General features: G+C 33.8%; 1 protein-coding gene across 1 annotated transcript in view; it reads left to right on the forward strand.

The window, feature by feature from the left end:
• CNTN5 (contactin 5) overlaps window positions 1–26,089 on the forward strand; it is a 488,151-nt gene that overhangs the window by 222,066 nt on the left and 239,996 nt on the right. The window contains exon 8 of the mRNA XM_046638244.1: window positions 22,105–22,286. Coding sequence (XP_046494200.1) covers window positions 22,105–22,286 — 182 coding nt within the window. The remainder of the gene's footprint in view (window positions 1–22,104; window positions 22,287–26,089) is intronic.

Genomic DNA, 26,089 nt, shown 5'->3' on the forward strand with positions numbered 1-26,089 from the left:
TATAACTATAAAAATATGTTAATAGATACACAATATAAAAAGATTTAAACAGTAATATCAATAACACAAGTGTGTGCTGGGGAAACAGGTGTAGACATTTTGTATGCAATTGAAATTAAGTTGTGATTAGCTTAAAATACTGGTATAAGTTGTTTTATGTAAGCCTCATGGTAACCTCAAAGAAAATATCTATAAAACATACACAAAAGAGAAAAGGAATGAAATCATAGCATATCAATACAAAAAGTAAATGAATCAGAAGGGAAGATATCAAAGAAAGGAAAAACAGAGCTACAAGATAGACAAGAATAATTAACAAAGTTGCAATAGTAAATCCTTCCTATTAATAATTATTTTACATTTAAATGGATTATATCCACAATCAAAAGACATAGAGTAGTTGATCAATTGGAAAAAAAAACAGCTATGTTCTATCTACAAGACACTCACTTTTGATTTAAGGACACACATAGGCTGAAAGTGAAGAGATGGAAAAAGATATTCCATGCAAATAGTAGCCAAAAGAAAGTGTGTGGGGCGGGATGATTATACTTATATCCGACCAAACAGACTATATGTCAAAAACTGTCACAAGAGACAAAGAAGGACATTATATAATGATACAAGGGTCAATTTGCCAGAAAGATATAACAATTATAAATATATATGCACCCCACATGAGGGCATCTAAATATATAAAGCAAACATTGACAAAACTTAAGGGATAAATAGAAAGCAATGCAATAATGTAGAAGACTTCAATACTCCACTTTTAATAATGGATAGAGCATCCAGACAGAAAATCAACAGGCGAATAGCAGACTTGAACATCACTGTAGACCAAATGGATGTAACAGACATATACAGAACATTATACCTAACAGTAGCAGAATATATATTCTTATTAAGCACACATGGAACATTCTCCAGGATAGATCACATGTTAGACCACAAAACAATTCTGAACAAATTTAAGAAGATTAAAATCATACCAAATGTCATTTCCAACCACAATAAAATGAAACTGGAAATCAATAGCAAAACGAAAACTAGAAAATTCAAGAATATGTGGAAATTAAACAAAACACTCAAGACAACTAATTGGTCAAAGGAAAAATAAAGAGAGAAATTTGAAAATATCTTGAGACAAAAGAAAGCAAAAATACAACATATGAAATCTTATGAGGTGCAGCAAAAGGAATACTAAGAGGGAAGTCTATGGCGACAAATGCCAACATTAAAAAAGAAGAAAGAACTCAAATAACAAACTAATCTTACACCTCAAAAACTAGAAAGAGAAAAACAAACTAAACCTGTAATTAGTAGAAGGAAGGAAATGATGAAAATTAGAGTAGATATGAATGACAGAAAGACTAGAAAAACATTGGAAAATCCGTGAAACTGAGAATTAAATAACAAAGGTAAACAAGATAAACAAAGTTATCAAACCAATAGCTAGATTAAAAAGGAGAAAATTCAAATAAATAAAATCAGAAATGAAAGAAAAGACATTACAACTGATGCCAAAGAAAGAAAAAGCATCACTAAAGATTACTATGAACAATTATACATTAAAATATTAGATAACCCAGAAGAAATGGATAAATTTTTAGAAACATACAACCTAGCAAGAATAATGAAGAAAGAGAATATAGAATATCTGAACAGATCTATAACTAGTAAGGAGATTGAATCAGTAGTCAATAGCCTCTAAACAAAGAAAAGCCCAGAACAAGATGACTTCAGTGGTAAATTTTACCAAACATTTAAAGGGCAATTAATGCAAATGTTTCTGAAACTCTTCCAAACGATTAAAGAGGAAGGAACACTTCCATAATTTATGAGGCCAACATTACCTTGATACCAAAGCCAGGCGAAGACACTATAAGAAAAGAAAACAGACAGACCAATATCCTTGATAAAGATAGATGCAAACATTATCAACAGAATGTTAGCAAACAAATTGAACAACATTTTAAAAGGATTGACCAAGTGAGATTTATCTCTGGGATGCAAGGATGGTCAAACATGAAAATCAACCATTATGACACACTGCATTAACAGAGTGAAGGAAGAAAACCCACATGATCATCTCATTAGATGCAGAAACAACATTTGACAAAATTCAGCATCTTTTCATGATACAAACTAGGAATCAAAGGAAATTACTGTAATATACTAAAGATCATATATGAAAAGTCCACAGCTAACATCACACTCAGTGGTGAAAAACTGAAAACTTCTCCTCTAAAATCAGGAACAAAGCAAGGATGCCCACTCTTGATGCTTCTATTCAAAATAGTGCTGGAATTCCCGGGGAAATTAGGCAATAAATATAAATAAAAGAGTTAAATCGAATACGAAGAATTAAAATTATATGTTTGCAGAAAAAACAACTGTTAGACCTAATAAATGAATTCAGTAACGTTGCGAGATATAAAATCAACATGCAAAAATCAGTTACATTTCTATACACTAACAACAAATAATCTGAAGGAAATTAAGAAAATAATCCAATTTGCAATAGCACCAAAAATGATAAAATACTTAGGAATAAACTTATTTAAGGAGGTGAAAGACTTGTACATTGAAATCTACACAACATTTGTGAAGGAAATTAAAGAAGACACAAATAAACAGAAAGACATCCTGTGTTATAGAAGACTTAATATTGTTAAAATGTCCATACTTCTCAAAGAAATCTACAGATTCAAGGCAATCCCTATGAAAATTCCAATGGCATATTTTTACAGAAAGAGAAAAATCAATTCTAAAATTCATATGGAACCACAAAGGACCCTAAAGAGCCAAAACAGTCCTCCTGAGAAAGAACAAAGCTGGAGGCATCACACTTCCTGATTTCAAATTGTATAACAAAACTACACTAATTGAAAGAGTATGGTTCTGGCATAAAGACAGACATAGAAACCAAAGGAACAGATTAGACAGCCCAGAAATAAACCCATAAATATGTGATCCACTGATCTTAGACAAGGGTGCTAAGCTACATGACAGGGAAAGGATAGTCCCTTCAAAAATGGTGCTGGTGAAACTGGATATCAACATGACCAATAATAAAATTGTACCCCTATCTTACATCATACGTGAAAATCATCTCAAAATGGATCAGACTTAAATATAAGACTTGAAACTATAAGACTTCTAGGAGAAAATATATGAGAAAATCTCCATGACATTGATTTGGCAATGATTTCTTGGATATGATGCCAAAAGCATAGGCAACAAAATAAAAAAATGATGAGTGGGACTACATTAATCTAAAAAGTTTCTGCACAATCTAAAAAACTGGAGTGAAAATGTAATCTACAGAATGGGAGAAAATATTTGCAAACCATGTATCTGATAATGGGTTGATACCAAAATATATAAGGCACTCCTTTAACTCAATGGCAAAAATAAATAATAATCTGAACAAAAAATGGGTAAAGGACTTGAATAAACATTTTTCCAAAGAGACATACAAATGGCCAACAGGTACATGAAAAGATGCTCAGCATCACTACTCATCAGGGAAATACAAATCAAAACCACAATGTGATATCACTGTACATGTAAAATGGCTATTATCGGGAAAAATAAAAAGATAAGTGTTGGTGAGGATCTGGAGAAATTGGAACCCTTATATGTTGTTAATGGTAATGCAAAATGGTTCAACCACTATAAGAAATAGTATGAAGATTACTTAAAAAGTTAAAAATAAAACTACTCTATCATCCAGCAATCCCAATTCTGGGTATTTACCCAAAAAAATGAAACCAGTTTCTTGAAGAAATTTTTGTTCTCCCATATTCATTGCAGCATTATTTACAATAGCAAAGATTTGAAAACAATCTAAATGTGCATTGGTAAATGAACAGATAAGGAAAATGTGGTATAGCTGTACAATGGAATATTACTCAGCCTTGAAAGAAGAAAATCCTGCTGTGTGGATGAACCTTGAGAACACTATGTTAAGTGAAAAAGCCAGCCACAAAGGGACAAACACTGCTTCATACCACTTTCATGAGGTAAATAAAATAGTCAAACACATAGAAGCAGAGGCTGGGGGGAGGGGAAAATGGGAAGTTGTTATTCAATATGCATGAAGTTTCAGTTATGCAAGATTATTAAGTTCTAGAGATCTGCTGTACAACATTGTGCTGAGAGTTAATACTGTATTGGTCAGCTAAAGATTTAAGAGAGCAGATCTCATGTTAAGTGTTCTTACCACAATATGAAAGAACAGAGGAAGACAGGGAGGGAGAAATGAATAAATAAATTCAATGAGTCAATACATACAAAGTGCTTAGAGCAGAGTCTGGCACAAGTAAGAGCCCAATTAATATTCTCTCTTGTTGTCACTCAGTTACACAAGCCACAAACCCAGAAACTAACATGGCCGCCTCCTTTTTTCTCATTCATACTCTATGTAGCATCAAGTTCTGTTAGTTCTACCTCTTAAACATCTCAAATACCCACTTCTTCTTCCCACCCCATTACTTTGTCTAGACTAGAGTCATCTTTCATATAGATTTCTTCATCAGCCTCTTGATTTTCCTCCCTACTTCTAATTTTGCTTATTTTCAGTTCATTCTACTTACTGCATACAGAATATCCTAAACCAGAGGTTGGCAAACTACAGATCATAGACCGGTCACCTTTCTCCATAAACAAAGTTTTGCTGAAGCACAGCCACACCCATTCATTTATGCATTGCCTATGTCTGCTTTCACACTACAATGCCAAAGTTGAATACTTACAACTGAGACCATCTGGCCCATAAGCCTAAAATGTTTACTCTCTCTCTTTTAAAAAAAGTTTACGGACCACTGTCCTAAGTTCAAATCCGAACATCATGCTCCTGCTTAAAATACTTCAGTGGTTTTGAGTGACCATTAGGAAAAATCCAATTTCTTTAAAATTATTTCTATGGCACTTTATACTCACTCCTGCCTACCTCTTCAGCATTGTCACTAGCTACTGCCAAACAAGCACCAACCATACTGAATTTTTTTCAGTTCCATAAATACATCATTTTCTCTCTTACCACCATGAAGCAGCACATGCTGTTAGTTCTTCCTTGAAGATTTTTGTCTCTACCTGAATAACTCCCATTCATTCTTCAAGTCTGAATTTCACGTTACTTGTTTAAGGAAATACTGTCTGTTACCCACCGTTGTAGACTGAATGCTGTACTCTCTGTACTTCCTCTAAATCATGCTTATTGTTCTTTAGGTCATTGCCCAATTAATTGTATGAAAGTTTCATATCTATCATGTTCACCATTATAACCTCAAAATAAAAAAAAATACAAAGCCTAGCATGTAGTAGGTATATCATGTATAACCGTTTAATGAATGAACGAATAAATATAGCATGATTCCAGAAACTTCCTTCGGCTATCTGCAAACCTAGTCTTGTTGTTCCTTGGCAAAGATAGTTTGGTATGTGATTCTTCTGAGTCCTCCTTGTTTGGCTGGATTTAAGGATTCCCTCTGATTTGGAGGATAAGAAGCACCTGAGCAGAACTACATGTGGAAAAGAAAGGCATCCAATTGCCCATATTTGGGACTTGGGCTGGCCGAAGAATTGACAGCTTTCACTGTTACATTACTTATTTTAAATGGAAGGAAAATTAGTAAATGTTGTGAAACGATGCTAAAAACATAAAAGCTGTACCAGGCTATAATTTCACAGACACTTTCAAGATTCTTTACCTAAATTTGATTCTTCGTCTAAGATAATTAAAAGTGACGAGGCAACAAATTCTGATCTGTGACTCTTAGGTCCTAAGCAGAAATAATACTATGAGAAGCCTATGGTTAATACATTGTGGAATCAGAAAGGAGAGAGCTCTAAAGCTTACACTTACAGTTAGATGCAATCAGTTCTTTCTCCTTAAATGCCAATTAGTCCAATTATTTGGCAGCTGAGACAGTGGTCTCTTGCCTCAAGGATGAGATCCTCTCAAGAAAGATCCAATCGTCACACTCACTGCCCCTGTAAGTTTCCAAACTTTTACAAAGAAAACTTTGCCTTCAAAAATTTTGCATGTTATGTAGGTAACAGTGATCACTCACATTAGTACATTAGTGATTTTGGGTCCTCGTTTTTTTTCTTTTTGAGATACAGAATCGTAAAAGGAAAAAATACCTTTGGTTCAACTGCTTTTTTTATGATGGCTTTTTATGTGCTTTCTTAGAGAAAAGTTATAAAACTTGGTTCTTTCAGTTTCTATCGAAGATATACAATGTTTCCTTCTTTTTTGTGCAAGTCACAAAGGAGCCATAACTGTATATATTTTCACATCAGATGTAAAATTCATATCTCACTTGTGACTTATGCAAGGAAAATAGGAAGCTCCATTAGACAGACCTAGAATTTGTCTACGAATGGTGATTTGCAGTTGGGGAGTGCTTTCCTTTGAAACCATTAAATCTTTACAGCTAAGTATTCCTTCTGCATTGACAGATTCTACACATTACCTTATCATATGTATAAAAATGATCTTTAAAAAATACCTTTAATGACTTCAACAATGGCTAAAGTTCATCCAACACTTCCCTTACTTTCTAGAACTACATTTGGAGGCAATTTTTATCCTGTCATTTCAACAGCGCATAACAAAAACCTTGTGTCAGAATTTCAGTGTGTGTGGCTTCACATAGTCTTTTACTGTTATTAACAAGATATTTTTGAGCCAAATGAATAGTGCCATCCTCAGTATAACATTAGCTTGAAAAAAGCCCCTTTATCTTCTTGAAGTTGCATTGCTTATTCGACATGAAAATCAAATATGTAGTTGAAGAGAGATAATTTTAACAGACTAAAATAGGGAAAAATTTAACTGTGCTCTGCCTTACCATCAAAGCTGACATTTCTACTCATCCTTTCAATGTAGCTAACATCAGTCCTCTTTTTAAGCCACAACCCCACTTTTAGATTATTATTCAAAAGAAATTTGCTTTGAATAATATTATAATATTAAGCAGATTAAAATTTTGCTATACTCTCAGATGACTTTTTCAAGTTCCACATGCCTACAAAAAAATGAACGAGTCATCCTTGATTACAAATAAGTCATTTGAAAACAGCAAAAATTATTTGATTTCCCCTAAGTTGTCATGGACAACATAAATGAATATGGAGTGTCCAAAATGCCAGTAAAAAGTTAGCACTGCCAGTCAGCTCAGAATCACTATTTCATATAATAATAGCTTGTGTATGTCATTGCATGCAGAAGTCTTTCCAAACAAATTTTCAGCCTCTCCATCAATGCTTTTCAAACTTTTCACATTCCAAATCTTCCAACAACTTGGAGGCAAAAATTTTAGGATACTAATTTTGAGGATACTAGAAAGAAAAAAAATGAAAGTAAACAGCATTAAGACTTTTACAATTTGAAGCTATCTTTGTCTTTGAAGGGAAAATATGCACTTCTCATCAACTTGCCAGTGCTTGCCTGCCCACATCATGCAAGCCAGCAGCCTCAGCCATGTGAAGTTCTGCGAATTTGTCTTGCTATTTTATGTTTCTCTGTGTTCATGCACATGGATTTCTCTGCCAAGAACATACTTTCGCTGCCTGGATAAATTTTCCTTGTTCTTCAAGGCTCACCTCACATGTCTTCTCTTCAGGGCTGCATTCCCTCACCTTCCAGCCTAACATAAACAGTCTTCTTGACTATGTTCTCTTCTGTATTTGAATCATTTGGTTTATTTGTCTTTCTAATTAAGTCTTAAATTCCTTAAGGTATTATATCCTTCTTTTTGTTGATCTTCACTTCTAATACAGGCCTGGCATATAGCGAGGACTTGGAAAAGTTTTACCGAAGGAGTTAGTGAACATACTTGAGACTTCTCACCCTGCCATTTGACCATTGCCAGTAATAACCTCTCTTATTACTGAAGTTCTCTTGATTTTTTTCTGTGCTGAATCTCCTTTCTTCTTACACCATCAAAGTGCACTTTTGTCTCTCTGTTACCGAAAGTATTTTCTCCTGCCCCCTGAAATCTCATATCTTGGATCTACTCATCTCTGTCCCACAGTCTTGCCTTTCATATCACAATTTATTTTTTATTTATAGGGGGTTCCTTTCCCTGGGAAATTGAATGAAAGAATGTATAGTAATTAAGATTTTATTACAGTTAAGTAAATAAAGTAGCTTAAAATGGTTCAATCAGGAAGTCGATGGATATATCCCTGAAAATTAAGACATTAAAAATTTAGAAAAGTGGAGAATAGCCATTTTAACTTTGGTCATGACTATTTGAGGTAGTGTGTTCTTAGATAAATAATTCAGGTTCAGCTGTAATTTCATTTAGCAAGCCCCAAAACTTTAAAGAAAGAAGAAGAAAAAGATGCCATGCAAAATAAGTGTTTATTTCAGTAATTTTGTGTTTTACTGAGGGGAAAATATAGAAATCTGGATGTAAGAAAGTAATATCAAGAAGTGATTATTCTCATATGAAATGGCTAAGCCTTTTTTTCAGTGAGACTTCACGACATTAAACTATTTATGTGTTGATTAACTAACTGGTAGAGAATGTAGGGATGAAGAAACTTAAAGTGCCAGAAATCATTTGCCCTGCAAGACAGAATTGAAGCTATTATTACTCTATTATTACTCTATAGGCCAGTGGGAAAATATGAATGACTTTACATGAGTTCTTTTAGATTTATGTCTATTTTTTTCAAAAAAAGCATACCTGTACTAGAGATGCTATCACAAAATAAAATAGTGATTATAAAACCTGATGATAATAAGATGAATAGAATAATAATTTAGATGTTAAAATAAGGTTTATTTACCCATCAAATTTGCACTTGGAAAAGGATGACAATTATCTCTGAGAATACATGAGTGAAGAATGAAAACATCAAACACTTTTGATCTATGTAATTTTTAGTATAATATGATTACCATGAAAGAATGTTTGTGAACCCAGTAACCAAGTTAAGATCTTCAACAATACCACCAGCCTGTTTCCCCCCAAGAGGAACCAACAACCTGAAGTATGTGTTTTATCATCTTTGTGACTTGTTATAACAAAATCATCTTATGACATAGGGCTATATCTTCAAAAATATATTCTTTATTTTTGCTTGACTTTTGAACATTGCTAAGATCAATTAGAACATATGTAATCTTTTGTGACTTGCTTTTGTTTCCCCAACCTTTGTTTATAAGATAGATTTTTTTCGTAGTGTTGAGATTAGTTGTAGTTTATTCATTTTATCTAATAAATAGGAATCTAATGTATAAATGCATAAAAAATATTTATCCATTCTTCTGTTAATTGGATTGGATTGTTACCAGAATTAATTTTTTCCTGTTAAAACAGCTCTGGACTTCCACTACCAAGCATAGTAGAATAGTTGGTATCACACTAGGTCTCAACTCTAAAAAACTAAAAAACTGAAGAAAATATAAGGTGCAATTGTTTTTATTTATCAGATAACAGACAGTGCAGGAGTGTAATCCCTCAGAGAATGAAAACCAGCAAGGCAAAGTTGACCATAATTCCAGCTTTCTGCCAGGCGGCATTTACCACAAACTGACCAAGGGACGAAGAGAACAAGTCTCAGGAGGCTGAAAAGATAAGAGAAGGGATAGCAGAGAGGCTGAAGTGACTGAAATTTATAGGGCAGAATAACAGAAAGGGGGAACCACACAGAGAATGACTTCCTGAAATCTGCATTGGGAGTTCATTGAGTATAAGACCAAACAGTAAGCTGTGTATGCAGAGTGAGTCTTCACACCCTAAGGAAAACTACTGGGGAAGGAAAAAACACCAAGGAGCTGAAAAAATACTGGATTTTTCAGTCAGAAGAAATTCAAACTCCAGCCAACCAGAGTGATAAAACCTTGTTGAACAAATGGGTCATTCAGTAGAGACCTTAAAAAAGAGCAAGTCTTAGGAATAGGGTTAACCTATCCCTAAAATGAAGACTACTCTGAACCCAACCCAACAAAGATTGCAAACAAACCTCAGAAGCACTAAGCTGAACTACAAGTAAATTTGCTGCATACCAGAACAAAATTCACCAATTGTTAAGGGACAAAAACAAAATTCAGACACCTAACAAAGTATAGCCTCTCATATAAATTGCTAGAAATATGAAGAAGCAAAGGAAAAAAAGTGAACTATAAACAGGAGAAAAATCAGTCAATAAAAACACACCCAGAAGTATCAGAGATGATAGATTAACAAAAAGTATTTTAAACAGCTCTTTATAAATATGTCTTGTTATTTAAAGGAAAACATCAATATAATCAAGAGAAGAATGGAAACTATTTTAACAATGGAACTTTAAGATGAAGAAATATCATGACTGAAAAAATTTACTTAATTGGCTCAGCATCAGGTTAGACACTGCAGAAGAAAAGATGAATGAACTTGAAGATAGAGCAATAAAAGCTATATAAAATATATAAAAGACCCCATAATATTATCTGCAATAATCCCACTTTAAGTGTAAAGTATATTTAATATGTTATATATATATATATGTATGTAACATACATGTATGGTGAAAGCAAGAGGATAAAAAACAAAGATATACCATGCAAACACTAATCATAAGAAAGTTGAAGTGACTGTGGTTAATATCAGGCAAAGAATACTTTAGCACCAGGAATGTTACCTAAAATAAAGATTGGCATTTTGTAATAATAAGATTAATTTCTCAAGAAGACATTACAAATCTGAAATGCATATGCACCTAATAACAAAGCTCTAAAATATATGAAGCAAAATCTGATAGGACTTAAATGAGAAACTGACAAATTCACAATTATAGTTGGAGATTTTAACACTCTAGCAATTTATCAATTACAGGAATAACAGGACAGAAAATCAGTAAAGTAACATTCTTCTCCAGTAATTTATCAATTATAAGAACAAAAGGACAGAACATGAGTAAAGTACAGAAGACTTTAACATAGTTATTAACCAACTTGACCTAATTGATATTTAAGGAACACTACAGCCACCAACTACCGAATGTGCATATTTTTCTTATCCTGCACATGGAATATTCACAAAGATAAACCACATGCTGGTCCATAAAACAAGTATCACTTCTTATTAAAGGATTGAATATTTAGAAAGTATGTTCTTTAATTACAAAAAGATTAAGTTATACGTCAATAACAAAAGGATACTTGAAAAAATTACCAAACATTTGGAAATTCAAAACACAGCTAAATAACCAGATGGTTTAAGAAGAAATTACAAGAGAAATTAGAAAATATTTTGAACTGAATAATCATGAAAGCATGTGTATAATATAAACAATGTTTAGATGTAAATTTATATATGTAAAAAAGGGAAACTTGGAAATCAAAGATCTAAGCTTTTACCTTAAACAATTAGAAAAGTCCATCAATTTAAAGTCAAAGTATTGGAAGGAAAAAAAGATTAAATAGCAGAAATCAATAAAATTGAACATTGGAGAAAAAATGAAATCCAAAGCTGGTTTTTAGAAAATATTAATAAAATTGGTAAACATCAAAAAGAAAAGATAAAATTCAAATTATCAACATCAGCATGAAAGAGGAAACATTAATATATCTCCATCCTAAAACATTAAAATGACAAGAAGGGAATATTATTAACAGCATTTAGTTTTACAACTAACCCAAATAAACTCCTTAAAAGACAGATTTTTCATAACTGACACAGGAAAAAGTAGAAAAATCTGAATTGTCCCATATTTATTAATCAAATTGAATTTGTAATTAAAAATCTTGCCACCACAAAACTTCAGACCAGGATAGCTTCATAGATGCATTGTGTCAAACACATAAGGAAGAAGTGATACCCCGTGACCCAGTGAGATTTACCTCAGGAATGCAAAGTTGGTTTAACTTTTAAAAAGTCAAGTAATGTAATTTGTCACATGATTAGAATAAAAGAGAAGAACCTTACATTCATCTTAGTAAATGCAGGAAAGGCATATGACAGAATTCAACATGCATAAGGCAACTCTCAGCAGTGTAGGATTAAAAGGAAGCTTTTTCAGCTAGGAAAAAAAACCTACAAAAAAACAATATTCAACATCATACTCAATGGTAAAAACTGAAATGTTTCTGGTTTTTTTCTCTCACCATTCCTGTTCATCATTTAATGGGGACCCTAGACAGTACAATAAAGCATAAAAAAAGTAAAATGCCTTAGAGACGGGAAAGGAAGAAGTACACCTGACTCTGCAGATGCCATAGATGTATGTGCGTACCATCTTAAGAAATCTACAAAAAATTACTAAAATTAGTATTTAGAGGTGAACTAAACAAAATATGCACAAGATCTGTACATTGAGAAATCGTATAATATTGCTGAGACATATCAAAGCATATCTAAATAAATGAGGCGACATACCATGTTTATGGGCTGTAAGACTCAGTAGTTTCAGATATCAATTCTCCACAAATTGATGGAATTCAACACAACCCAGTCAAAATCCCAGGATATTTTTATTTTTATAGAAATTAGTAAGCTACTTCTAAAATTTACATTAAAATTCAAAGAACGTAGAATAGCAAAAACAATTTGCTAGAAAGAGAACAAATTTAAATCTTAGTTGATTTCAAGATTTTTTCTAAAGAAAGTGAGGAATTGGCCTCAGACAAGCTTACAGATTAACAGAACAGAAGAGAGTCCATAGATAGACCTACACATATAAGCTTAATTAGTTTGTCACCAAAATGCCAAGTAACTCAATGGGGATAGAGTAATATTTTGAACAAATAGTGCTATCACATGTGGTTATTCATGTTAAATAAAATTTAAAATATTGACAAAGCTAGAAAATCTTATACATGAATATACAAGGCACTATTATTCATAATAACTTAAAACTGAAAACAAACCAAATGTCCAATAGTCTACAGGTGACTGGTTAAACAAATTGTGGCTCATCCATATATTAGAATACTACTCAACAGTTAAAAGGAATGAACTGTTGATACACAGGAAAACATGCATAAATCTTACACTGAGAGAAAGAAGCCAGACTAAAAAGACTACAAGCTGTATGATTCAATTTAAATAAATCTATAAAGACAAAAGTAATCTTAAATTATACGAGTAAGATTATTGATTGCCTAGGACAGGGGTGAGGGTGATTGGGTGAGGAAATGTTTTGGGGTGGAGGAAATGTTCTATATCCTAATCAACCTAATTGGGATGATGGTTACCTAGGCATATACTTTGTCAAGACTCTTCAAACGGTACACATAAGTGGATTCATTTTATTTTTTGTAAATTATATCTCAAAAATGGTTTATTTAAAAATATTTCTATAAAAATTGTTTACATTATTCTTTGTGGATATGTGCAAGAGTTTCTCTGAGGTTTGAAATTAGTGATTCCGTTTCATTACCTTATGTTAGTGGTCTTTCCGATCATAGAATATGTAGTTATTCTCACTGGTAAGATGATTCTCGTAGTTTTCGAAAGTGGTTGTACCAATATAAAAACCCTACCATCAGTGTAAGAACTTCTTATTGATTGATATCCATGCCTACAATTAGCATTATCAGGTTTTTCAAAGTATTGCATTTTACCAATCTGTTACACATGAAATGGAATTTCATTGTGGTCTAAATTTGCATTTCCATGATTATTAATGAGATTGAATGCACTTTCCTATGTCTATTGATCATTTATGTTTTCTCTTTTGTCTTTTGCTCATTTCTTTTTACTTTTTTTTTTCTGAGGAAGATTAGCTCTGAGCTAACATCTGCTGCCAATCCTCCTCTTTTTGCTGAGGAAGACTGGCCCTGAACTAACAACTGTGCCCATCTTCCTCTACTTTATCTGTGGAACACCTGCCACAGCATGGCTTGATAAGCAGTGCGTAGGTCTGCACCCCAAATCCGAACCAGCGAATCCTGGACCACTGAAGTGGAACGTGTGAACTTAACTGCTGTGCCACCTGGCCAGCCCCATCTTTTGCTCATTTTTGTGAGCTATTTTTCTTATAGATTTATAGGAGTTCTTTATTTAATCTATTAGTCTTCGTCAATTATTTGTGTGGCAAATTACTTCTCCTGGGTGTGTCTTTCAATGAAAAGAAATTGTTAATATTAATGCAGTAAACTGTATCAACAATTTTTTATGGATAGCAATGTTGTACATGTTGTTTGAAAAATTAATCTTTCCCTACAACAAGGACATAAAAATATTTTCCTATAAAAATTACCATTGGGATTAACATCTATCCAGCAGATGGAGGGAAAGTGAAAACAGAGGATCATGTGGAAGGTTTGGTACCTGGATGATGTTTGGTACATTATTTTTTTCCTATTCTAATGACTGGAACTCAATCACATGCCCCTACCTAAGGTATGCTGGAAAAAGAGATCTCATTATGTGCTCAGGAAGAAACAGAAATGTGTTTTTTGTACACTTAGGCAGTCTACTCTTCTGAAGAACATTTCAATTCTTCCCACACATTGAACACACTAAACCTTCCTCCCTGAGGGAGACAAAACAAATCCTATTTGGTCTTTGCATCCACTCAGGTCCAAGATTTGCAGATCTCCATCGGGTCCAGATATGGATCATCCTGATTCTGTAACATATGTACTTGAAAGATACGTTGAGTGTCCTCACACAATGGTGGAACAGGAATTGATTATCTACAGAAAAAAATATTCCATTCAGAAACCAGAAGAACAGGAGACCCAAACCAGTCACTAGTCCATCGCAAATATGAAATTCTCCTGCAAAATCATTCATTGTAAAGCCCCTCTCCCTTGTGTGTGGGGGAAGAAAAGGGGGTTCTTAATTAGACACTGATATCACTCTTTCGAAAAAATTGCCTTGGATTTCTTCCACGGTAGCTTGGCTCCACTCTCTGACATTTTTCCTTTTTGTTTTACTCCGTGGCCACAATTGAAATGTGCATGGAATATTCCTTCCATGGGGTCTATACAGATTTTGCAGCTCAAATTCCTGTTGGTCTACATTTGGCAGCCTAAAATTTATTTCAAGGCTCAAATACTTGAAGTTTTGTTGTTCTAAATTCAGTTTCCTGGTTTCTTTGGCAATGTAGTCATCTCAAAATTTAGTTGGCTTCTGACCTGTTTGCTTTCACTCAATTCTATGTACAAGTAACTTCATTCAAAGTTATTCCCTATACGTAATTAAGTCCCCATGCCTCTTTTTCTCAATGTAATGTCATCCATGTTGAGGCCAGCAGATTTGCTTGGGAAGATCAAAACCTGCAGCCTGGCCATGGGATTGATTGTTAATGGGCTCTTGTTATTCTCTCTTTTGATTTTCATTTTCTACTATCTGGAATCTAGAAAAAGTTAGATTTTCCAACTGTATTGGATATTTATTGCCACAATAATGCTGCATAACAAACCACCCCAAAGCTCAGCAGTTTCAATCAACAATTATTTATTATTTATCACAAGACTGGTTGGTTGTGTCATTCTGCTGATTTGGCTCAGACTGGGCTTATCTCAGCTGAGCTTGTCCCTAAATATATCAGCTGTAGGGTCCGTTGGATGCTGACTGGTCTGGAATGTCCTCAACCCAGATGATATGACATTGCTCCATGTGATCTCTCATTCTCCAGCAGGCTAACTTAAACTTGTTCTCATGGCAAAGGCAAGAGTCCAAGAATCCACAAATCCTCTTAAAGCTGCATTCTAATGGCTAAAGCAAATCATAAGGCAGCTCAGATTCAAAGCTTTGGTTAACAGGCTCCATCCTTTAATGATAAGATCTGCAAGGTTACATGGCAAAGGATGTGGATATAGACAGTGATGGAGAATTGAGGCCCTTTTTGCAATTAACCTCCTATACTGACCAAGGTCCCACATTTTGAAGACTTTCTGTTCTCATTAATTCTGCTGACAATCCAGCCAGTATTTTTCTGAGCTCATCACTTTTTCTCTAATTCTTTGATAATGAAGCCAGTGACAATCTACACACACTTTTAACATTCTATTTTTTAACTCCTTCATAATGCTCTGTTGGCATTTGGATTACCTTTCCAAGTTATCAAAAATCAAATTTTTATTAAATGTGTTGCCACTGCATAACAGGGTCTTCATCTTCTCATTCTCCTGTATCAGATCCCCATCCCTTTGGTCACAACTCTTTGAGATAGTTTTGTCTTGTTATGGCAGTTATCCATTTTCATACGCTGATTTCTGTTAGTAAAGTAATGCTAGCAGGTATAACAAATAAACTTTCAATATTAGGATCTTAGCAAGATGAATATTTATATCTCATGCATGCAGTATCCAAAAAGAATGTTATTTATTGGCGTTGATGAGGTAATCATTTAACGCTTTCCTCTACACAGTCATTTAAAGACCTAGGGTCTGCTACCTTCAATCTCGACTTCCAAAGTTGCCCTGGGCATTGTATTCACATAGCCAACAGAGAAAGATAGAGTGGAGAAGTCACAGGGACAATTCCACTACATTTCACGGCCAGAAATCAGCATCAAGATCATGCCTATTTGCTTTGAAAAAAATCAAACATGTGCCCAAGAGAAAACAGAAATGGCTTTGGGGAAGAGCTGAGCCCTCCAGTCGTTGCTGTAATTTCTATTTGTTTGGAAAATTTTACTCTCTTTTTTTCTTATTTTAATGGTTACTCTATTAATTTTGCCAAACATACTTAAAGTCTAATGTTCATCAATATCTTAACCATCCTCCCTCAAAATAAAAGAACTTTAGGACCTATTAATTCTCTTCACTCTTTCTCTTTAATTACATGCTCTTCTTGATCAGTATTTTAGTTCCGTCCCTTTTTATATGCCCACATGGTTGTTGTTGTTTTTGTTATCATTTGGATAGGGTTTTCTTTTTTTATTACGATTCTTTTTACATCTTAAGCTTCTTTCGTGGAGTCATTTTTATTATTCCTAAAATATATATATATATCCCTCAATGATAGTCTGTTGGTGATAAACTTGTTCAGTTTTTGCAGATCTGATAACATCTTCATTTCCGTTTCGTTCCTAAAAGACAATGTACTAGACACAAAATTCTAGGTTTATAGCTTTCTGTTTTTCCCCCTCTAACTATTCCACCATCTTCTGCTTCCATTGTTGCTGTTGGAAAGCCGGTGAACATTCAAATCATCGTTCTTTCGTAGATAATCTATCTTCTCTCTCTGACTGTTCCCAATATATGTCATTAGTGTTCTACAGTCTTAGTAATACTCAGTATATATTGTTTCCTGTATTTATAAATTCATGTCCTTGATCATTTTGGGAAAATTTAATGCCATTTTCTCTTTAGATATTACATAGTATCCTCTCTCTCTAGTGTTGGTCTCACTCTCTCTCACAACCTCTCTCTCTTTTTTTCTCTATTTGAATCTATGTTTGGAATCAAGTTATACTCTCTAGTTTTATATTGCATGTCTATTAACTGATGTCCATTACTCCATATTTTCTATCTCTGTGTCTCTTGATACTTTATTCTGTATAAGGAACTCTATTCCTCACTTTTAGAAAATATTCTATTTGACTGTGTCTAATTCAATGTTTAACCCATCCATTGAGTTTTATATTTATACTTTTATATTTTTATTTGTTAATCTCTATTTTTAATCTGCACATTACTTTTGTACTCATATCTTCCTTGTTCATTTTTAATCTATGATCATTTTATTACAAAGTCTCTTGCTATTAACATTTTATATGAAATTATGTATTTTTATGTATTCATAATTCCAAAATGGATCAATAAGAATATTTATTATCAATTGGAACAAAATTAAAAAGTCAAATTCCACCATTAAAAGACAAAAATTTTCAAACTGAGTCAAAAGTTAAATCTAATCATATACCATTTAGAAAAATCAGATCAAAACAAAGTGACACACCACAAAAAAAAAGAAGATAAATAGGATAAAGGATTATTTAAAGTAAAAATATTACTAAATTAGGAAGAGGATCATTTTATTTTGATAGATTAAAACTCTAAAAATTGTATTAACTTTCATAAACATTTATTTGCAAAGAAAAAATTACTCAAAGTACAAAATAAAATTTTTCTAAATCCAAAAAAACACTGGCAGTAATGGAAATAGTGGGAAGTTTACCGCAATTCTCTCATCGGGACAGATCAATTAGGACAAAAATGGAAAAGCACAGACAGAAGTAGCTTTCTACTATGCTGTGTGGAGTGGAGGGATAAGCAGATAACTTAGGTCTTTCGTTCCTACTTCAAGCACACTAGCTCTGCTTTTATCTGTTGAATTTTTTTAAAAAACTTTTTAATGTACAAATGTTTCATAGGAGATCTGATTTGATAAAATGTTAAATTGCTTTAAAATTATGAAAAACACTAAAATAATATTTGAATGACAAAATTATAAACTATCTAAAAGCTAATTTTTAAACATTTATCATAAACAAAATGTACCTTTTTTCCCAATCGACATGTAACTTTCACAGAAATTGATCCTATATTTAGCTACAGAGATTGATTCAACAAGTAGTATTAAAAACTCAAAATGCTTATTTTAAAGACCAATAAAATAGGAAAGTCTCTGAAAAAGCTAATCATTTAAATATCATTATAGCTATTAATTGAGTACACTATTCGCCATATATTTGCTAAGTAACCCGTAAGAACTTAGCTCACCTAATCCTCAAAACAATATTATGAGAATCACTTATTTATTTACTTTATAAACATTTATTAAGTACTAACTATGTGTCTAGCATTCTAAGAGATGCTGTGGACTTACTGCTGAACCAGAGAAATGATGTCACTGCCCCCAAGATATTGGCTTTTGAAAGAACAAATAATTATCTCCATTTTACAGATGGGAAAATCAAATTCATAGAACTTCAATAACTTTCCTAAGGTATCATAGAATCTTTGTGTCCAAATTGTATTTGAATCTAAACTGTACTACCTGAAGGCTTACGCTCCTATCAACATGCAATGCTAAAAAATATAAGGGGGAGGGGCCGGCCCGGTGGCGCAGTGGCTAAGTTCCCACGTTCCTCTTCTTGTGGGCCTGGGTTCACCAGTTGGGATCCCAGGTGTGGACATGGCACCACTTGGCACTCCATGCTGTGGTAGGCATCCCACATATAAAGTAGAGGAAGAAGGGCACGGATGTTAGCTCAGGGCCAGTCTTCCTCAGCAAAAAAGAAAAGAAAAGAAAAGCTTAAAAAAAAAAAAAAAAAAAAAAATAAAAAAAAAAAAAAAAAAACCGGAGGGAAAACAGAAGAAATTTAAAACAGTGTCAAAAAAGTCAAAAAACTAACTTCACTGATGGTGGCAGATCCTGGTGACTTTTTGTGAGAGTTCTGTCATTGCTCTAAAGAGTACATTATTTCCCTATTATTTAAGTGATACAGAATAGGAAATGGGAATATTCTGGCATGTTTACCAAGCTATCATCCATCATTATGATACAAAATCTGTCAAAGCTAGCTTGCAAACAAACCAGCCACCAGCTCACTAATAAATAAGCACAAGTGCAAACCAACAAACCTAATAAACTACAATTTTACCTTTGAATATAGTTGCAAAAATTCCAAATAAAAAACTCGCAAATCAATTCTCATACATATTAAAAAATGATACGCCTTGCCAACATAAGGTTAGCCCAAAATGCAAAGTTCATTCTTTTTGGATGTCAGATATATAGACCTAAACAAACAAGCAGAAATTATCAACTCTAATCCAGCAATTTCAATTCTGAATTTTATTCTTAAGGAGCAAATCAGAAAGGTGTTCAAAAATACACATTGAAAGGATAAAGAAGATGTGGTATATACACATAATGAAATAGGACTCAACCAGAAAACAAAGATGAAATCTTACCATTTGCAACAACCTGGATGGACCTTGAGGATATTATGCTAAGTGAAATTAAGTCAGAGAAAGTCAAAAGCCTATGATTTCACTTATATGAGAAAGATAAAAACAACAGACAAATACAAAGATATAGAGATTAGATTGATGGTTACCAGAGAGGAAGGGGCGATGGGAGAGAGCGAAAGGGGTGACAGGACACATGTGTGCAGTGACCTATGGTAATTAGTCTTCGGATAGCAAACATGATACAGTCTACACAGAAATTGAAATATAATTATGGACACCTGAAATTTATATAATGTTATAAACCAATGTTACCTCAATAAAAACAATTTTTTAAAAATACACAAGGTGTTTATCATAGGATTGTTTATAATAGTGAACTTTGCTATCACCCCTAAAAGGAAAATTAGTGGAAAAATATCCTACACTTAGCAATTACAATCTGTGGTGGAATGTTATAAGAGATGCAAGTAGAATACACAAAGCACTTTGTTATTTAAAAGAAAAAAAATCCCAGCAGACTACACAAATAAGGAGAGACTTTTCCAAAGAAGAGGCATTTAGGACGGGTCTCGAAGGATTAGTAGGATTTTAACAGATATGATTGGAAACACACCGAGATGTGTTTCTGGGTCAAGAGACATGGAAGGAAGTAATGAGAAATCAAATTGAAAAAGCAGACTGGGTGCAGACCTTAAAGTGCATTAAATATAGATAGTAATAAATAAATCAGTGCAACAGAACTGAGGGGCCTGAAACAGATTGAAGTATGTGAGAACCAATTATACGACAAAGACAACATTCCAAATATTGTGGAAAGAGGAGGTTTACTTTTAATGATGCCGAAATAATTAGTTGCATTTTCTATCTCACACCAAAAATGTGAATATAATTCATATGGATTAAAGATCCAACTATTTGAAAATAATAAAAAAATACTACTAGAAATATTGAAGAAAATATGGACATAAACGGGTTTACACATAATTTTGTAAACAAACGAAAATTCAGAAGTTGTGAAGGAAACTGTAGATATGTTTGTTTCTCCAAAAAATGTTTATAAAATTGCATCAAAGAGGCCATGGTAAACTAACAATACACTGAGCAAGAATTTTTCTGACAAAGTCTTAATGGCTGTAATACACAAAGAATTTTGAGAAATTAATTTAAACCGTGCAACAGGCAAAGAAAAAAATGAGAAAGCGAGCAGAAGCAAACAATGCACAGAAAAGCAGATGCAAATAGCTGATAAAATTATGAAAGATGTTCAACCTTCTTTGAGTTCAAAGAAATATTAATTAAAGTAGCAAAAAATGCCTTTAATTATCTTTCAATACTGACAAAAATTAAACGATTGATCACATAAAATAGTGGCAAGGATATGGGGGAGCAGTCTCGTATGTTACTGATAGCTGTGGAAACTGCTACTATATTATTGAAAAGCAATCTAAAGGTATGTATTAAAATGAAAAATGTGCATGCCCTTTGATCCATCAATTCCACTTTTGTGACTGCCTGTTGCTGAAAATAAAATCCACAGTATATGATACGTTGCAAGGTTGTTTATAGCAATATTGTTTCTTAGTGACCAAAAAAAAAAAAAAATGAGACTTCCATGCTGAATATCTAACTATAGGAGATAGTTAATGAAATTTTCATATATCTATGCAGTAGGATAATATGTAGCCATTAACCAGAATAAGTCAGGAGTTAATCTTGGATTTGATCTTTTAATAATAAAATATCAAGTATGTAAGACTTACATTTTTTAAACAAAACAAAAATAACTCATCATGTGTATATATATATGAATCATAGAGATGAGGCATGAGATTACCTGCAAACTGTATTTGTTGTTGCAGAAAGAAGATAGTTGTAGGAGTGGGGGCAAAAAGAATTCTTAATTCATTTCGTTCATAGCTCTTTTGTTCGACTCATTGCCATAGGCATATATTCCCTTTTGTAATTTCACCAAGTTACTTTTGCCATTTAAACAATCTTACGAAGTTTTAAAAAATAAAGTATAATGTATCAAAATGTATAAAATATTGTCTCTGAATTGTTTTCCGGAAATATGAAAGAAAGGGAAACTATCTCCCTTGTAATCTAACTACTTACCAGACAATCTGCGTGGAAAGTGAAATCTATCAACCAGCACATGCTCCTTAATTGTGATTACACTTTATTGCACTCAACCTATTAAGTGCTTAAATTACCAGATAACAGAATCTATGTTCCTAATAGTGGAAAGTGTATTAATGGTATTTTTCTCCTTATTGTAGCCCAGTTCCAACAATCACATGGATGAAAGTTAATGGTTATGTTCCCAGTAAGGCACGTCTGCGGAAATCTCAGGCAGTGCTTGAAATACCCAACGTGCAGCTGGATGACGCAGGCATATATGAGTGCAGAGCTGAAAACTCACGCGGAAAAAATTCCTTTCGTGGACAATTACAAGTGTACAGTAAGTGTTGCCAGCAAAGCATGATGCTCTAGTCCCAAAAGTCTAACTGAAAATGCAAATTAATTGCAACTAAATATTGTTTGTTAGGTACATAAAAACCAAGTAATAATTTATAATCATACTTCTTTTGCATGGTAGAGCTTCATGTAAAATTACCCTACACACAGAAATGCTTTAAATTAAAAATGAACAGAGAATTACCAGGTTCTTTGTACAGCATAGGGAGTTGATATCCTTAAAAATCAGATATTTTCCTGGCACCAAAGCCATCCTCTGGTAAGTAAAAAATCTTGTAACTTTTATTAACTTATTCTTGCCTTTGGCTTGAGTCAGGAGTTGCAATCTATTGCCCATTAACAAAATCCTGCCCAACTGTATTTTTTTGTAAATAAAATTTTATTGGTACACAGCCACACCTATTAGTTGAATATTGTCTATGTCAACTTTTGCACTAATATGGAAGAATTAAGTAGTTGAGACAGAGACCAGCTGATTTGCAAAGCCTAAAAGATTTGCTATCTGGTCCTGTACAGAAAAACTCTGCTGACCGCTGGCCTAAATTAATACATCTGTATGATAAATAGCCTCCACAGCCTGCAAGTGTTTACATTGTCCCAAAATGCCAAAAAGCCAACCAAGTTGTGTGTAAGAATTGGGAAAATCTACTTCAAAAATATCTACAATCTCATCTTTACTTCTAAAGATCACATATCGTATCTACTTTTCGTACTTGCTTTTATAATATACATTACATATAATGGGTAAGTAATAGTATTATTATTTCTCAGATGAGGACACTAAAAAGAGAGGAGTACAATAATACAGAGAATTGATATAAGCAAATATAGATGCTTCCAATATGAAATTATCCAAATTGCTTATTTGGCTGAATTTGCCAAGCAGCTACCACTGTCATTGTATCTCAAGATTGGTTCTCCTAAAAAGCTAATGTCCTTCACAGGGACTCTTAAAGAGTATTTTGGAATATTAATATCTGAATTCAACCTGCTTTTCTTTCTTTATCTCTAACTCCTTTAGGGATTCAGCACCACAGCCAAGTTGACTATGCACATTTTATTCATTCATTCATTGATTCAGTTAATGTCTATTAAGAGTCTAGTACTGCTCTACATGCTTGCAGTAGAGCTTGGAAAGAACTCATGGTCTGTTGGGTTAGATAAAAAGCAAACCCTGCATTAGAGTGGAACCTGCTCTCTGCTATGATAAGGGCATGTGTGAAGGATTATAGGAGCCCGGAGTCTACTGCATTCTACCAGAATGATTCAGGGAAACCTTTCCAGAGGATTTGTACCTTAAAGGCTACACAGGGGAAAGCATCCTGGAAGAAAGAGACATAGGGTCGTTCAGAAGTTTGGAAGATTGAAGTACCAGCACTGGTTTGGTTATTTTTAGGCCATGGATATTATACCTAGAAGAAATCTACAAATCAAACTGTTCACAATTCCTTGCCTCAAGTCAATTCTCTAGCCATAGAAAAAAATGATCGCTCTGTACTCCAATGAATAATAATTAACATTGAAGTACGTTATGTCAGTTTATCCTCACAGCAATAACGTGAAGTGGTACTAGTCCCTCTTTACAGATAAAAATCTGATACTGAAAGACTAGTGTTCAACCAGAACTTTGCTATTCAAAACCACAAAAAAAGGCAAGGAATACCTATTACTCTTAAGGTTATTTGGTGAAAGTCCCAAATCTCTGTGTCGTGAAGGATGGCTCGCACCTCAATAAGAATTCAATTTATAGTCTGGGACAGGAGCTCCTATTTGGCACTGCTCTACTTGCCCCACTCCCCACTCCAGCTACTTGATTCATAGTCAGTAACAATTGTTGCCACAAAAGTAGAAAAAAAATAGTTTTTACTCAGTATTACTGGTATACCTTCTGGTAAGAGAGTATGTTACTAGACCGTGGGCTCTCCTTGTCATGCAAAATTAAACATACACTGTAGGTCATCCAGGTAAGGACAAACCTGACCAAAACATGCATGATTTTGAATAGAAAATAATCAAGACTTTTGAAAAGAAAAGAAAAAAAAAACTGGGCCAGCTAGTTACTTTGGCACATGTTGCTGACAGTGTGGGAGGGTATCTTGGAAGACAGTGGCCTTTCACTACAGCCCATGATTAAGATGGTTTCCTGCCCTGCCCCTCATTTGCCCTGGATAGTCCCCATTTATGTCTATTGCACTGGGACAATTATGAACAGTGCCCTATTTCACTTCCAGAAGTATCTTGGTTATTACATAGTCACTCAACATTTGTGCTTTGAAAACTGTTGTGTTTGACATGAGAGCTTTCCTCCTCACTCACCAAATTCTGTAAAATGTGGAAAGAATCTTGGGTAACATTTCCACCTGTCAGTAGGTACAGAATAGCATGGTGCATGAATGTTCCACTGTATCCATGGTTTGTACAGAGAATCTTCTCTCAGTGGAATGGATTTCTGTTGGAAGCTCTGAAACCTGAACTTCACCTGTTAGAAGTAGAGGCTGACATTTTTTCTCCAAGTGGTCAATATTCACAGAGTACTGAAAACAGGGTCTTTCTTGTGGCTCACTTTCTTCTTGAAAGTCTAATTAGGGGAATGTTTTACATATTCAGTTGTTAGACTCAAAAGATGAACCAAGGTTCTAAGATAAATTTTCTATACTCATTTTTTGGTCAAATTGTTATAAAATGAATGCTAATATACAGGCATACCTTGGAGATATTGTAGGCTCAGTTCCACACCACTGCTATAAAGCAAATATCACAGTAAAGTGAGTCACATGAATTTTTTGGTTTTCCAGTACATATAAAAGTTATGCTTACACTATATTGTAGCCTATTAAGTGTGCAATAGCATTATTTCTAGAAATCAATGTACATATCTTAATTAAGAAGTACTTTATTGCTAAAAAAATATAACCATCATCTGAGCCTTCAATGAGCCATAATCTTTTTGATGGTGGAGGGTCTTGTCTCCATGTTGATGGTTGCTGACCATCAGGGTGGTGGTTGCTCAAGCCTGAGGTGGCTGTTTCAATTTCTTAATATAAGACAACAATGAAGTTTGTCCCATCGATTGACTCTTCCTTTCATGAACAATTTCTCTGTAGTGTGTAATGCTGTTTGATAGCATTTTACTCACAGTAGAATTTATTTCCAACTTGGAGTCAACCCTCTCAGATCCTGCTGTGGCTTTATTAACTAAGTTGATGTAATATTCTAAATCCTTTGGTGTCATTTCAACATTCTTCACAGCCTCTCCACCAAGAGTAGACTCCATCTCAAGAAACCACTTTCTTTGCTCATCCATGAGAAGCAAATCCTCATTCATTGAAGTTTCATCATGAGATTGCAGCAATTCAGTCACACATTCAGGCTCCTCTTCTAATTCTAGTTCTCATGTTATTTCCACCACATCTTCAGTTACTCCCTCCACTGAAGTCTTGAACCCCTCAAACTCATTCATGAGGGTTGGAATCAGCTTCTTCCAAATCCTGCTAATGTTGATGTTATGACCTCTTCCCAAGATTCACGAATGTTCTTGATGGCATCTAGAAAGGTGAATTTTTTCCAGAATATTTTCAATTTACTTTGCTCAGGCATCAGAGGAATCACTCTCTATTGCAGCTATAGCCTTATGAAATGTATTTCTTAAATAATAAACCTTGAAAGTTGGAATTACTCCTTGATCCATGGGCTGCAGAATGGATGTCATGTTAGCAGGCATGAAAATAACATTAATCTTATTGTATATCTCCATCAGAGCTCTTGGGTGACCAAGTGTATTGTCAC

Source organism: Equus quagga, chromosome 14, assembly GCF_021613505.1.
Source record: "Equus quagga isolate Etosha38 chromosome 14, UCLA_HA_Equagga_1.0, whole genome shotgun sequence".
Taxonomy (NCBI): Eukaryota; Metazoa; Chordata; class Mammalia; order Perissodactyla; family Equidae; genus Equus; species Equus quagga.